General features: G+C 38.4%; 1 protein-coding gene across 1 annotated transcript; it reads left to right on the top strand.

Moving 5' to 3' along the window:
* The first annotated feature begins 1,405 nt into the window (after window positions 1-1,405).
* Ppid (peptidylprolyl isomerase D) lies at window positions 1,406-15,307 on the top strand. Its single transcript, XM_051199322.1, has 10 exons — window positions 1,406-1,560; window positions 3,475-3,615; window positions 5,536-5,642; window positions 8,247-8,435; window positions 9,314-9,436; window positions 9,585-9,691; window positions 12,371-12,512; window positions 14,261-14,347; window positions 14,436-14,478; window positions 15,054-15,307. Exons 1-10 carry the CDS (start codon window positions 1,476-1,478, stop codon window positions 15,140-15,142), a joined length of 1,113 nt encoding a protein of 370 aa, XP_051055279.1. The 5' UTR covers window positions 1,406-1,475; the 3' UTR covers window positions 15,143-15,307.
* Window positions 15,308-15,743: the final 436 nt, after the last annotated feature.

The raw sequence follows: 15,743 nt of genomic DNA on the forward strand, positions 1-15,743 counted from the left end.
TCAAAAGACACTGCTGGCAGTCGCTAGTCACACCCCACATTCTTACTTCTGATGAGAGTGATGAGGTAAACACCACGTTGTATCTAGGTGGTATGGCTCTCTCACAGAGCTCTGATGGCCAGAAAAAATGCACTGGGAACTGCCTTTTCTTTTTTTAATTAAAAAAAAATGTAACATTAGACGATATCATGAGGTGACATTGCATTCTCATATACACAGGTAGTATATTAAAAAAAAAAAAAAAAAAAAAAAAGACTTGAGACAGTTCCATGTTGCCCAGGGCTGCCCTGTAAATCTTGATACTTCTGCCTCTAGTGCTGAGATTACAGGTGCTGGGTACAAACCTGGGCTTGTTCAGTTTTTTTAAAGATAAGGTCTCATTCTGTAGCCCTGACTGACCTGGAACTGACTTCGTGTTTCTACCTTGTAAGTGTTGAGTATACAGGAAGGAGAAAGGTGCCACCTGGCCTGTCTTATATATAAGTGTGTGTGTGTGGTAAAAAAATTTATATATATATATGTATATATATATATATATATATACACACACATACATACATACATACATATTTGACTTTTTGGAGAGTCTCTTCATACAGCCCAGGCTAGCTTGAACTGATCCTCCTGGCTTGGGATCTAACCGTTGGCATAACAGGCATGTGCCAAAGGTACTCATTTTAAATATACTTTAATTTTTATTTTTGAAAAGGGGATTACTTTTGCATAGCTCATGCTGGCCTGGAATTTGCCTGGATCCTCCTGCCACTACCTGCTCAGTGCTGAGATTACCACGACAGCTTTAAGATGTAGTAGACTCTAATAAGCGTATGCAATTTTAACAGAAGTCAAAACCATCCTCTCCTGGGTTCTCAACGTCAGCTGTTCAGAGCCCTAGGTCTAGACTGGGTCACTTACATTGTGATGGCCAATGACAATATAGTAATAACTGGGTGCCACAAATTTATGTCAGGCATGCTGACAAGTGACTTATGTCTTTAATGTTCAAAACGACCTCCCGGGGTAGGCGGGCATTTAAAAAATTAACTTTATTTATGCGCGCACCTGAGTGCATGACACGACGTAAGCGTGACAGTCAGATTGACAACTGGGAGATAACATCTTTTCTCCCACCCTGTGGATTCCGGGAAACAAGCTCAGGTCGTTAGGTGCCGAGGAGCCATCGTGTCCGCTCAAAGGACACCTTTTTATTCCCATTTTTGGACGAGTAAACTGAGTTTCGGAACAATTACTGGCAGTTGGCGGCAAGAACCGCGAAAACGGCGCACAGCAACCACACGCAGAAACCGGGGGAGAGGGAGACGACACCGGAAACTAGACTACAGCTTCCGGCTGCGCGCAGGAAGTAGCTCCTCCAGCGTGTCGCCAGCTTGTCACGCAGCGGCCGAGTTGAGTTTGTCCCCCCGCCTCTCACGCACGTGGCGCCCTGGTCCCGCTTCCCAGCGCCTGTAGTGAAGATGTCGCACCCATCCCCGACAGCCAAGCCCTCCAACATCAAGAACCCGCGGGTCTTCTTTGATGTGGACATCGGCGGGGAGCGAGGTGAGCGGCGCGGTCGGCTCCCGCGCTCAGGGCCTGCCGGCTGCGGCTCTGCTCGGCCCCATGGTTGTTCTGCGGCTTGGGGTCTCTGGGGTAGGGAGGGAGGGAGATAGCAGCCTGGATCCTACCCGGAGCAAGACCTGGCGTCCACGAGTTCAGGTTGAGCCTGCTCCCTTGTAGTCGATGCCCTAGTTCCCTCGGAAGTTTCTGGAATTTTCTGCGTCAGGAATTGTGGCGTTCCTTACGTTTTTGTTTTTGTTTGTCTCTTGATTTGGTCGCACTTACTTCCTTGCAACCTTTGTACCGCCATTTATTGTAAAATAGGATGATTTGACGAGGGTGGTGGGTAATAGTTCGGGTACTCTCTGGATATCTGCATGCATGCAGGCTCTAGTCACGCCATCGGACTTGGGGCGCACGAAATACATCGGGAGCCACGGTGTCGTTTACGAATTAAAGTGACTTGAATAGTGCTTTTTCCTCATTCCCGATTAGGTAGGCGATCCTTTCTGCTATTTTGGCGTTATGGAGTTGAGCGTCACAGTGTATGGTTGCCTTGGATTCAGAGCTAAGCGGTCACAAATCAGATATTTACATTACGATTCATAACAGTAGCAAAAGTACAGTTACGAAGTAGCCACAAAATAGTTTTATGGTCGGGAATTACCACATTAGGGATTGTAGTATTAAGGGGTCGCCTCCGCATTGGGAGGTTGTGACGCGCTGTCTTAAGCCCTAGAGAACCAGGTAGGAGATGTGTTACTTTGTAACTGAATTGGGCTTGTTCTGAAACATGTTATAGAGTTGCTGGCCAGATATACTGAGCTGGGAACACATACAAATTTAGATGTGCATGCACTTTGTTTGGAAACTAAGGTTCTATTGTTACTGTCTTTTGGGTCGTTGAAAGTGCAGCTGCAATGAGCAATTTCCACAGAGCACAGAGAACTGCTAAGATACAAAAGCCCCAGGCAACCCGGCCATTCCTGTGCTATTTATTTGTCTTCTGTTGGCTTTATGGCCATTAGTTCGAGGCCAGCCTGGTCTACAAAGCTGGTTCCAGGACAGCTAAGTCTGTTACACAGAGAAGCCTGTCTTGAAGAACAAAGAAATTCTTAATAGGTAGCCACTGAAATTGAGATAGCCCAGCAGGCAAAGATGTCTGCCACCAACCCTGACTTCAGAAGTAGTCCCATGATGTCCACCCTGCTTGCCTCAGCACCACACATAGAATAAATTTTTTTTTAAACCTGGATATTATTTAAATGATTTAGGTTTTAAATCATTTGTACTCATGGTGTCCTTCAGCTATAATTGGCTATAATCTGTGTGATATTCAGATTTAGATATATGAAACTTCCCTTAGATTAAATAGGGATATTAGAAAAATGACAATAAAATTTAACAGTTCCATGTTTGGGCTTATATCCAAGGAAAAATGAAGTTTAATGCACACCTGTGTCATTGCAGCATTATTCTTAGTAGCAAAGATAAAGCACCAGTCTAATGTCTGTCAAAGCATGAATACATACAATGTCCATATTCATGGTAAAATATAATGCTGCCTTTTAAAAGAAGGAAGTCTTACTTATGATTGCATAGACGAATCTAGAGGATATCATGGTGAGTGAAAGAAGTCTGCTGCAGGATCTCATCTTCATGGACTCTTAAAATAGTTGAACTCAGAGAAGTAGCATGAAGGTACCAGGGGCTGAGGAGATGTTGGCCAAAGGAATATATAATTTCATTTAAACAGAGGCAAGCACAAAAGATCTGTGACTGTAGTTCACATAAGTTGTTAAAAGAGAACTAAGTCACTCATTGATGTGTTAACCACTGGTTAGGTATACTAGTTATCCCCTCTTTGTTTATCCATTTAGTTACTTTACACAATAACATGATTTCCTTTTCTTTCAGTTGGCAGAATTGTTTTAGAATTGTTTGCAGATATTGTTCCCAAAACTGCAGAAAATTTTCGTGCGTTGTGTACAGGAGAAAAAGGCACTGGATCCACAACTGGGAAACCTCTCCATTTTAAAGGATGTCCTTTTCACCGAAGTATGTGAATACACTTCCTCTGTTTGGTTATCCTCATACAGATGTCAATTGTGCTCTTAGAAGCTTTAAAGAAGAATGTAATGTTGGGTCAAAGGTCTAACAACTTAATTTCTTGAAGGGTACTTGGACACAGGTGATAGATAGCTCAGTGTCATAAAGGCTTGTCTGTGAACAGTGGGATTGATTGTGGGAGCACACTAAAGTTTATCTGCTGGGAAATGGACAACCTGCCTTCACTAGGCTCTAACTCTCCTCTTCAAACCATTGAAAGAAAAAGCATGACAGATAAATAAGCTGACCTTAAGTCATTTGACAGGCTGGGGAGAATTGTTTGAGAAGTCTTTGACTATTTAATTTCTTGGACACCCTGATAATGTGTGACCAAACTGTTATTCACATAGATTATTTGACTGTTGTCCCAGTAGTTTTTAGGTTTACAATAGTCATAAGTTCAGGAGCTGTATGCTCTCACCATTTTATTTTTGCATTTAATAAAAGTAAACAATAAATATTTATGAATAAACAAATAGATTTTGATATCAGTAATTTTCTTGTATTGCAGGAAATTGAATCCAGGGTATTACTATTCCTGATTTACACAACCCCAGTAGTTCAATTTTCTTAAAAATACTATTATAAAAAAATGAACATTGGTTTTTTTTAAAAAAAATGATTTAAACTTAATTTATTTTCATATTTAATAAGATATAAAAGTATGCTAGAAAAAGTGTATTTAGAAAACAGTTAACATGGGAAGGGAGAGATAGCTGAGTAGTTAAGAACACTTACTGCTCTCTGGAGAGAGCCTAAGATGGGTTCCCAGTATCCATGTCTGGTGACTCACAACCTCCTGTAACTACAGCTTCAGGGAATCCAATACCTGGTCTTTGCAGGCACATGTACATATATGGCATACATTTACATAGACCCATACATATATGCAAAAAATGCTTAAAAAGAAAGAAAGTAGTTAACACAGTAGATTTAACACTTCTTTAAAAGAACAGTTGGCTGGAGTAGGGAACTTGGCGTTTGAGCCCTTCCTTAAATCACAAGGTTGATGATTAGGCCTATACTATTTTTGCAAATGTAATTGATAAGAGACATGTGCCTTTTAGTCTTGAATTTTGGAAAATGTTAGGCAGAGAATACTGTGATGATGAGGATCCAGGAAGTACTTTGGGTGCTGGGATTCTGCTTGTATCTCTTGGGCAGAATTATCGATAACTTTTCTCCATTTTTGTTGCTAGGAGAAGTCTACAACTATTATAAGAGGGAAAAGCCCTAGGAAGTGGGGCATGGATACCTCTCAACTTTTTCTCTTGACTAGTTGTATATGTTTATTGCTACAGAATAGCCAAATGCTGAGTCCTGTGAACATTGAGTTCTCTGAACATGGGGGGGGGTTTCAGATTATTGTCATTAAATATACAAAAATCTCTGGCATACATCCTTAGCATATACCAGTTCTTAGGTTCAATCCTCATTGTGTGTTCAACACTATTAGGGATAATGTTTATTTAGCAGGCATGATTGAGCAAGTATCTACATAGTTTCAAGGAGTAAAATGCTATTTAAGCAGTTCATTGTTGGAAGGGGACAGATTATCACGCAATTATAAAATGGAAGTTGAGTTAGCATAATAATCAAAACTAAGTGTGCCTTTTGTGTTTTGTTAACACTCTTATAGGGGGTATCTTTGAATTAGTTCAGAGAACTAATTTTTTGGAGTCATTAGTAAAAGTGTGTTGGAGTTAGGTTGTGAGAAGTCTTGCAGGTAGCATTGATGGGATGGAAACGGGACAAAGGACAGGTGCGCTATCGATGTCATCCTTATGGAGTGTCTTATTGCTCACTCATTAGTGAGCATTGCTGAGATTCTCTGTCTCAGTTACTAATAGTCATATTTCTTTTCTGCAGTTATTAAGAAGTTTATGATTCAGGGTGGAGACTTCTCAAATCAGAATGGGACAGGTGGAGAAAGTATTTATGGTGAAAAATTTGAAGATGAAAATTTTCATTATAAGGTAAAGGAAAATTCTTGTTTTCCTAACACAAAAATTATGTGTTTGAAATATACTTGGATTAAGACATTAAAAAAATACCTGAGTATGACCAGATTGATGTCCTTCCTTTCTTCTGCCCTGCCCCCCCCCAGCTACCCTTCCTCCCATTTTTCGTTTTGAGACTAGGTCTTTCCTAGTTGCTCAGGCTAACCTTAAATTCACTCTGTAGCCTATAGACAGGCTTGAATTCCCAATCCTCTTTACTTACCTTCCTTAGGAGCTAGGATTATAAACCTGTGTTAGTAAGCCTGGTATGGATTATACTTTACTAATGTATCACTCATAAATAAACATTTCTAAGGGTGTGTGGTGCTAGACACGGATAAGCTCAAGGTCTTGTGGATGCTAGGCAAGTTCTCTACCACTTGAGCTACATTCCAGTTTAATATGCATCTTTAATGTGGAAAGGATTTATCAGGTAACAGTTTTCTTTTTGAGACAGGGTCTTAGTGTGTAAATCAGGGTGGTCTTGAATTTACCATCCTCTTGAATTGCCTCCTGAGTGTTGGAATGACAGATAAACATTATCATACCTGGCCAGTATGATATTTTGGCAAAAGTACTGTATTTACTTCACTACAGTTTTTATATGCTTCAATTAAGCCAGTGAGTTTTAAAGCTCCTATCTGGCAAAATTGATCCCAGGAAAAAATGTTCTCATTATTGTAAGGATGGTAACTTGTGCATCTTTATCCTTGAATTTGAAGAACAACAAAACCATCGCTAATATCCAGGATGTCAGGGGATTTTCCACCTAGCGGATATGGTTAATGTTCGGGGTGTATTGCACCATTCCCGTTTTAAGAACAGACATGTAAGTACAAAAGTAAAGTGATGTCTTTGGAAATGAGGAATATAAGCAAGGTAATTAGGGTGACTTGGAAAGAAAATTTCTTTTGCTCAGTTCTGTCACTGCAACAAAGAGGTTATAAAAAAAAAAAATGAGAGGCTGTTAATCTTACCTCAGAGTCAGGATGAACTATAAGGGACAGTAAAGGATAATAATAAATAATATCCATGTAAATGCTAAGTAGACTGAATATATTTGTTCATATAACTTTGATAGATGACTGTCCCTTATATGAAATGCTATTTCAGATTTCAGAGTTATTTGGACATTGAAACATTTACCTAGATTTTATAGGTCGAGCATCCCTAATCTGATATCTGAGAGGTGTTGCTCAAAATTTTCAGATTTTGTAGTATGTCTGACTTTGGTTTTCAGATTAGGGAAGTTAAACCTTTAAGTTGGAACTTGCTGTGTAGACCAGGCTGGGCTTGAACTCACAGAAATAATCCTGTTTCTGCCTCCTGAGTGCTGAGATTAAAAACATGTCAAACTACACCCAGCCCATGTGATAGAATAAAGATTTAGATCAAGTTTGTATGAGAGAGACTGAGGAGATTTGATCACTTAAGCTAGGCAAACTGGGCCTTCAAGTGGCTGAAATTTTCCTGGTTTGGAAATACAGATTTCAAATGACATTGATGACAGCAACAGGGAAAGACAAAGAAAGAAAACCTGCTGTGTAGTGAACAGTTAAAGAAAAGCACCAAACAAAGCTGTCAGAGATATAACTGAGATATTTCTGATCATTGCGTTGAATAAAAGAAAGTCCTAAGGAACAGACTTGGCTGTGGCACTGGGAAAATTAAGTGATCATGAAAATTGAGTTGGATTTAGATTGATGGGATAAAAGGTATCTTATTAGGTGTGGAAAGTAACCTAGGAGTTATGAGGTGTGCACTAGAGCTAGGCATGCAGAAAGCCTATGCTGGGCAAAGTGGAAGAGCAGAGAAGCTGTCTTGCTCTTGAACATACCAATTGCAAAGTGTATTTTTATTTTATTTTTTCTTTTTAAAGATTTATTTATTGTGTATACAGTGTTCTGACTGCATCTACACCTACACACCAGAAGAGGGCACTAGATCTCATAGACAGTTGTGAGCCACCTATGTAGTTGTTGGGTATTGAACTCAGAACCTCTGAGAGAACTGCCAGTGCTCATAACCTCTGAGCCATCTCTCTATCCCTGCAAGATTTTTTTTTTTGTATAATTTCTGAGTTGTTCATTTATTTAGATAAAAGCCATAAGATTGGAATTATTTTCCAAACTGGGGAAATAACTTATCTGAATAACTTGTCTAAATTCACTACTATATTACTGGTCTCAGTTTAGGGAAAAAGAAGAATCATAACGTAGGCCAATTTCTGACTGTGGGAAGACTGTACAGGTGTTGTCAGAAAAATAGTAACTGTCACAAAAAGAGCAAGATAAATTACTAGATGTCCTTAGTATGGCATTTTCATCTTTAAGATTGAAATGTAAGCATCTTTTGCAGAAGGCGAGTTTAGAAATGCCTGGCTTTTAGACAGTTTTCTTTTATTCATTTAAGGTTCTTAAGTAAAATCAGAGAAAAGTGTACTTAAACACTTATAAGTGAAATTGATGTAAAAGAGTAAATAGTTTTAGACTCCATCTGTTTTAGGTGAAGAGTCAATAAAAGGAAATTCAAATAAGGCCTCTAACTTGTTTTTCTTCTAATGGTTTTTTATCTTTGCAGCATGATCGGGAGGGTTTGCTGAGCATGGCAAATGCAGGCCCCAATACAAACGGTTCTCAGTTCTTTATCACAACAGTTCCAACTCCTCATTTGGATGGGAAACATGTGGTATTTGGTCAAGTAATTAAAGGTCTAGGTGTAGCAAGGATGCTTGAAAATGTTGAAGTGAATGGTGAAAAACCTGCCAAAGTAAGTAAAAAGTTACAGTGAAATAAACATATCTGCTTAGTTACTGTGGCAAAAAAATTTCTAAGTCACAGGAGTCCCATGATTATTAGCTAGAAAATAGGAAAGAAATTAGGATGTTTTTCCTATAGTAGCCTGGATTGGCCACTTTTCTCTAAAACTTACTTTTAAAAAATGGCATTTAATTATTTTTCCTTTGAAACAGGTAGACCTGGCTTTCCTGGAATTGTCTAGTAGTCTTTTTGTCTCTGCTAATGCTACTCACATACTAGGATTAACAGCTCTGGCCAACAAAGATTTTAATTCTTGTTTCAGCTTCAGTGTGATCTAACAGTGATCTTTGTCAAATTGCCCTAGTCTTCCCATACTTGTGAGGCCTTTGTGTCTGTAGTAATTAACTATAGTACACACTAGAAAGAAAATAGTTCATTGCTATCTAACCAGAAGTTTGGCACAGATCTTGTTACCCTGTATAAATTGCTTACGTGTTTCAGGTTGTGGTGTATTCTAAATGCTTGTGAAGCAGAGTGACTGTGAGAGACACATTAAGTAACGAGACTGTGCAGGAATTAGATATCCAGTTACTCATAGGAAGTATGTCAACCAACAATACATGACTGTATCACCTCAGACAGCTTCTTACACTGTGATGCATTTCTTAACTCACTGTTCATAGCACTCCCAACCAGTAAATACTGTGAATAGTGACATTGTCATATTAACTGGGATGTACATAAAAGGAAATTATTGTAATTATAGCAGATCGATGCATCCCTGTCAAGTCTGTAACATTGGCAGTACTGTATGACTCTGAGCTATATAGCTTTTAAAGGTCGACTTAAAGATCTCTAAATATTCCCTTCAATTTAATATTTTTACAGCTGTGTGTTATTGCAGAATGTGGAGAATTGAAAGAAGGGGATGACTGGGGAATATTCCCCAAAGATGGTTCAGGTGACAATCATCCGGATTTCCCTGAGGATGCTGATATAGATTTAAAAGATGTAAGTACTTTCAGATGAATACAATTTAATTTCATAAGTGAATTAAAAATATTTAGTTCTAAAAGCTTGATCAGCTTATTATAATGATAGAACCTAAGCATTAAGTTATATTATTTACTAACATCCAACATATTTGTATTTTATACAGGTAGATAAAATTTTATTAATAACTGAAGACTTAAAAAACATTGGAAATACTTTTTTCAAATCTCAGAACTGGGAGATGGCTATTAAGAAATACTCAAAGGTTTTAAGGTAATAAAGCATTTTTAATAAATTACTTCCAAGAATGTAAAAACTTAATTATCTTGAACTCAGATATCACTCATTTTTAGCAAGTTGTTTGTATAAGTAGTTTTATTGAAAGAGTTACATTTCTTGCCAGGTGTAGTGGCGCACACCTTTAATCCCAGCACTGGGAAGGCATAGGCGGGCAGATCTTTGAGTTGGAGCCTAGCCTGGTCTACAGAGCCAGTTCCAAGACTGCTCCAGGCCTACACAGAGAAACCCTGTTTCAAAACCCCCACCCCTCAAAGAGTTAAATTTCTTTTGTTGCCCTCAATTATTTTGAAAAATTTCAAAATCCAGAAAAGTTGAAGTGGGACCTGTTCTTATTCTTGCATGGATTTTTAATGTTTGTTTTTACAAAACTCTTAAAAAGAACTTGTAGACCATATTTACTCCTGAGTATCAGCACACAATGTCCTTAGTAAAGAGCAAAGGTAGTCTAAATCACTACCTCAGTAAGACAACATTAGCAACATCAAATATGTAGCCTGTTTTAACCGCCCTCCTACTTCAGAATGCAGACACTAAGATATAAGTGTGTATTTGGCTGTAATGCTGCTTTCTCATCACTACACCCATGTGTCTCTTTTTTGTTTGTTTGTTTGTTTTGTTTTGGTTTTGAGACAGGGTTTTAGCTCTGTCTGGCCTGGAACTTGGTATGTAGATGAGGCTGGCTTCATGCCCACAGATCGGCCTTACTGTGTGTATAGCCACTTCCTCACCCCCACCTATTGGGATTCAATATGAGTCACAACTGGCCCCTCCAATGTATGTCTTTTTATTTGATTTTTATTTATTCATGTAAATGGTTTATAATGTATTCTGTGTGTGAATGCATGTGCCACAGCATATGAGTAGAGGTCAGAGGACTTGTAGGATTTGGTTCTCTCGTCTGTATGGGTCCTGGGATTGAACTCAGGTTGCCAGGCTTAACTTTCCTTATTAAGGCATCTTTTGACCATGCATTTAAAAAATTTTGTGTGTGTACATGTGCTTGTGTGGAAACCAGAGTTCAACTTAGGATGTCATCCTTAGGGACACTGTCTACCTCCTTTGAGACAGTCTCTTACTGGGTTGGAGCTTGCTAGCAGCCAGCTGTATGGCTGTACCTCTCTGGTCATGAGTTTGGGTGGGGTGGTGGTGACAAATTCTGGGTCCTCATGTTTACAAGCAAGCATTTTACCAACTGAGCTATCTTCCCAGGCCTTCGTGTATACCTTTGTGGTATCCTAGTAAGATAGTTGTCTTATACATTATTTTACTTTAGAATTAAGCTTAAATATTTTGGAAAGAGGATGTAGGTAGGGTGGTGATGTATAGTTCCTAAAATAAAACACCCTGAAGACACTTGTCAGTTTGGCCTGTTCTGTATTTGAGCAATTGGTTATAGTGGTATCATTCTGATGTGCCATTGCAAATTGCAGTTACTCCTTTGTAGATAGAAAATAGGTGATACTGTGAGATTGTGTGAAGATGCAGTCTTCATGCAGTGGTTGCAGTGTCACTGAAGTTCTTTGTGTAATTACTACGTTGATTGTTGTAGAGCTTTAGTTCTTAAATTTTAATATTTAGTTATAGAATGGCCTTTATAGGAGCCAGCCCCTCCTCCTTGTTAAGTCATAGTAAATCTGTGAGCACTTCAAACTCAGATTACTTTTTATGACATTTATTTATATGTATGTGTAGGTACCCATACCACTTGTTGAGGCCAGAGGACAACCTGTGGGAGTCTTCTACCATCTGGGTTCCTATTAGTCAAACTCAGGTTATCAGTTTTGGCTGCCAGTGCTTTTACCCACTGAAACCTCATTTGTATACTTTTCATAAGTTCCCCCTGTTTTTTGAGGTGCTGGGAATTCCCAGGATCTTTGGTGTGTTAGATCTCTGAGCCTCATTTTGACATGCTGTGTCAGTGTGTTAGGGCTTTCTTTTAGGCTGCTCTTATAACTACTTTGCTTTTGTATGTGGGATAAGCAGTTTCTCTAAAGAGTTGATTGCTTTTAGAGAAAGGAAACTTTAGAAACTAAGTTATAGGGACCAGATCCTTGGCTCAGCTTCTGGGATCTTTTCAGTCAGTAGTTACATCTATGCTACATGGCTAACAAAATGGCTCAGGGAGTAAAAGCACTTGCCAAACAAACTTGTGACCCAAGATCCTTGGAATCCACAGTAATAGGAAAGAACTAACACCTCAGAATTGTTCTCTGACCTCCACACACGTACCATGGTATGCCTGGCAGTTGTTTCAAATACACAAAATATTTTGAAATCAACACTACATAGGGCTTTCCCTCTTCACATTGAATTAAACTGTCCTAACGTAGCAATACTGGTTCTAAACATAATTATATTAAGGTATATAATATGGACCTCAGGTATACATAGTTATATGTGGGAGTTATTGTTAGCTGTTGTGGGAAAATTGATGTAAGAAATATCATTTGGAGAAATAGGGCTAGGAGTGTAGCTCAGTGGCAGGAAGGTGTGCTTAGTAGGCTCATAGACCTGGGTTTTATTTCTTGCATCTGAAGAAAAAGTGTCATCAAAAAGTTGTGGCATCAAGTGCCAGATGGACCTTTAATATTAGTCATAACACTGAAGAAGCAATGTGGAGTTACATGTTGCCTTTATTAATATGTTCTCTAGATACGTGGATAGTTCAAAGGCTGTTATTGAGAAAGCAGATACATCTAGACTGCAACCTATAGCCTTAAGCTGTGTACTGAATATTGGTGCTTGTAAATTGAAGATGTCAAATTGGCAGGGAGCAATTGACAGTTGTTTGGAGGTAAGTCTGTGATGTTGAACCTTTGGGAGGAGTGGGGTTTTGACTTATCAAGGCAATAGTCAGAAAACGGCAGTGTCCCTTAATGTATTTTAATTGCCTGGTCCCTAATGAAACTTGACAAAATGTGACTTAAAATCATGACTTAAAATTAGTTTGGATTGTCAGTTCTGCTAATCCATTAATTTTGCTTTTAATTATCACCTAACATGTACTAAGTACTCTGCTTTTATTTCTCAAAGCATGTTTATCTGCTTATTTGTATTTATGAGTTTGACATATATGAACACAGAGCCAGGAATAATTAAGAATGTAGGTATGAGTGTGGTCACCTACACTTAAAATGCCAGTACTGTAGTGGTAGGGTAGGAAGATCAGAAAGTCACACCCTGGACCCTGTCTCAAAAACAAAACTAATGCTTTCTCTTTTGCCTGTGTGCTGTGTTTTCTGCTTGATTTGCAACTGAGAAATATCCTTGAGATATATGGTCTTGGCTTTTGAAACAGGGTCTCATTATGTACTTGAGGCTGGCCTTTCAATTGCTGGGATCAGAAATGTTACCATCATGGTGGGCTTGGTGTATTTTAAGTTTATATTTGTGTATGCATGTGCCATGGTGCATGTATATATAAGGGTTAGGAGACAGCTTTTGTGGAGTCAGTTCTCTCCTTCCACCTTTATGTGAATTGCAGAGATTGAGCCTAGGTTAGGCATGTATGCAAATGCCTCTACCCTGAGTCTTATCACTGGCTGCTTTTACTTTTTTTTTTAAAGCTCAATCCTCACAAAGCTTATGGATAGCACACAGTGGACAGACAGTTCCTATTTGGTGTTGAAACTGGTTGCCACTGGAATACACAGAAAGATGCTTTGTCTTAATAAGGGCCATCCAGGTACACTGAATGACAGTTTCAAAAAAAAATTTCCAGATGAAATGTTTTGCTTTTGCACATTAAGCTTAGAGGATGCACCTGTGCACATCAAGAACTAAAGTAAGACCTGGGTGTGCAGGTTAGTGGCATTATAGTAGTACTTGGATAGTATTCACAGGGCTGCCCTTTATCCCAACCTCCCCATTACCCCTTGCTTAAGTAGATGGAATGAATGATACTAAGAAATGTTATTATTTAGAAGGGAACATGCAGTAGAGGAAAGCTTGCCTGGCCCCTCGGGACCTCTTCTGTAAGGCAGGTGATACTCCATCTTAAAAAAATCTCAGTGTTGCCTGTCTTAAGAACAGTTATGCAGATAACATATATTGTTGTAAAAGTTTGTTTCAGGGGAGAGACCTGTTACAGGTTGTTCATGTTTGTAGTATAATTGCCCCAAGTCCCTGGATTCTGTGTTCTCAGATTATATAACCACAGTTTGAATATTATTCTGTGATAAACATGTAGACTTTTACTGTCATGGCAATTGGGTTACTTTTTAATGTATCATTGGATTTTGGTTATCAGGAGGTTTTGAACTGCCCTTGAACCAATGATGATAGCAGAAGGCGACTGTATTTAAACTTTTATTTAAAATGTTTTTTTTTCTCTTAAATAAGTTGGGTCCACTTGAGCTAGAAACCATGCAGAGCAGCACACTGGAGACTGATAAATCCACCCTTTTCCTTACTCACTAGGTACCCTCTACTAATACATTCCTGGCTGGCACAGGTACTCTCGCTCCAATGAGTTGGAGCAAATTGATAACAGGTACTTTTAGATACAAACTTTTTTTTTTTTTTTTAAATAACTTTTCGTAGGCTCTTGAAATGGACCCATCAAATACCAAAGCGCTATACCGCAAAGCTCAAGGATGGCAAGGATTAAAAGAATATGATCAAGCACTGGTAAATTTTGTTCTCCTTCTTTTATAATAATCACCTTAAAAGTCTTACTGTCTAATGTTTCTTAAATTCTCTCCCACCCCCATTAAAGGCTGATCTTAAGAAGGCACAGGAGATAGCCCCAGGAGATAAAGGTAAATTGGCAGATTTTGTAGTGAAGTTTCACTTGTCCTTCAGAAATTGATTCTCATGAGTGTACACTTAACCTTGACATGTTTATTTATTTGTTCAGGTATTTCAGAGTGCCTGTTACTGGGCCAGGCACTGATTATATAGCACACAGAAAAGTATTTAAGGTCCCTCCCCTATGCAGAGCTTAATTCTGCTCAAGAAACTACTAGCTTTTTAACTATGCCTTCATACTGCTGCAACCCTTTCTGTTGAGATGCAGGTTCTATTACATCATTGCTCGTCAAAAGGTCAACAGTAAAATATTCATTATAATTTTAAAGTTTGGGGCATTTCTTCCCTAACCTGAATGTGGCTATGACCAAACATTCTTTAATGTATTGGGTATGATGCAGAGTAGTAGTGATTGAAAGGAACTTTCTTTGAGGTAAAGCAGAAGAAGAGTGACAATAGGTCTAAATATTATTGCTAAAAATACAGCCATGGCAGAGGATAGTTGAGTCATAACTGCACTTTGTTAGTTGTTTTTCTAGTTTCGTAGATGCTTTGAAAATTAATTATTGCCCTTTTTCCTCCCCAGCTATCCAGGCAGAATTGCTTAAAGTCAAACAAATGATAAAGGCACAGAAAGATAAAGAGAAGGCGGTGTATGCAAAAATGTTTGCTTAAAGAGAATTAAATTCTGCTAAAATATTACACATTGATTATATAAAGGATAATGTGAGTTACTGTCTACATATGATCCCTCATGTGTTTCCCTTGATTGTCATCATTGTTTATATAGAAGTACTGGCATAGGTTTCTTCTTAATAAAGTTTTATGAAATGCAATTAATCTCATTTTAAAAATCTTTCTGTATCCAAAGATCTGGCCAATGTTTAAACTCTAAAGTCTTACTAAGTTTTAGGCTTTGTGAACCATCTGGTCCAGTGGTTCTCATTTGAAAACACAGACATCTACATTATAATTCATAACCATAGCAAAATTATAGTTATGAAGTAGCAAAGAAAATAATTTCATGGTTGGGGGGAAGGTCACCACAATATGAGGCACTGTATTACAGGATCACAACATTAAGAAGGTTGAGAACTACTACTCTAGCCTGTCAGAACTATGTGTATGGTTATGTTTCAATAAAACTCTTTATGGTTAGTTCTGGATGTCCTTCCCTGGTCTAGAATACACATTTGTTTTTATACTTGAAGATTTAAGTTTAGCAAGGAAAATGCACTATGAAGTGCAATACAAGTTCCTGTTGGTACTGATGTAT

This window comes from Phodopus roborovskii, unplaced genomic scaffold, assembly GCF_943737965.1.
Source record: "Phodopus roborovskii unplaced genomic scaffold, PHOROB, whole genome shotgun sequence".
NCBI lineage: Eukaryota > Metazoa > Chordata > Mammalia > Rodentia > Cricetidae > Phodopus > Phodopus roborovskii.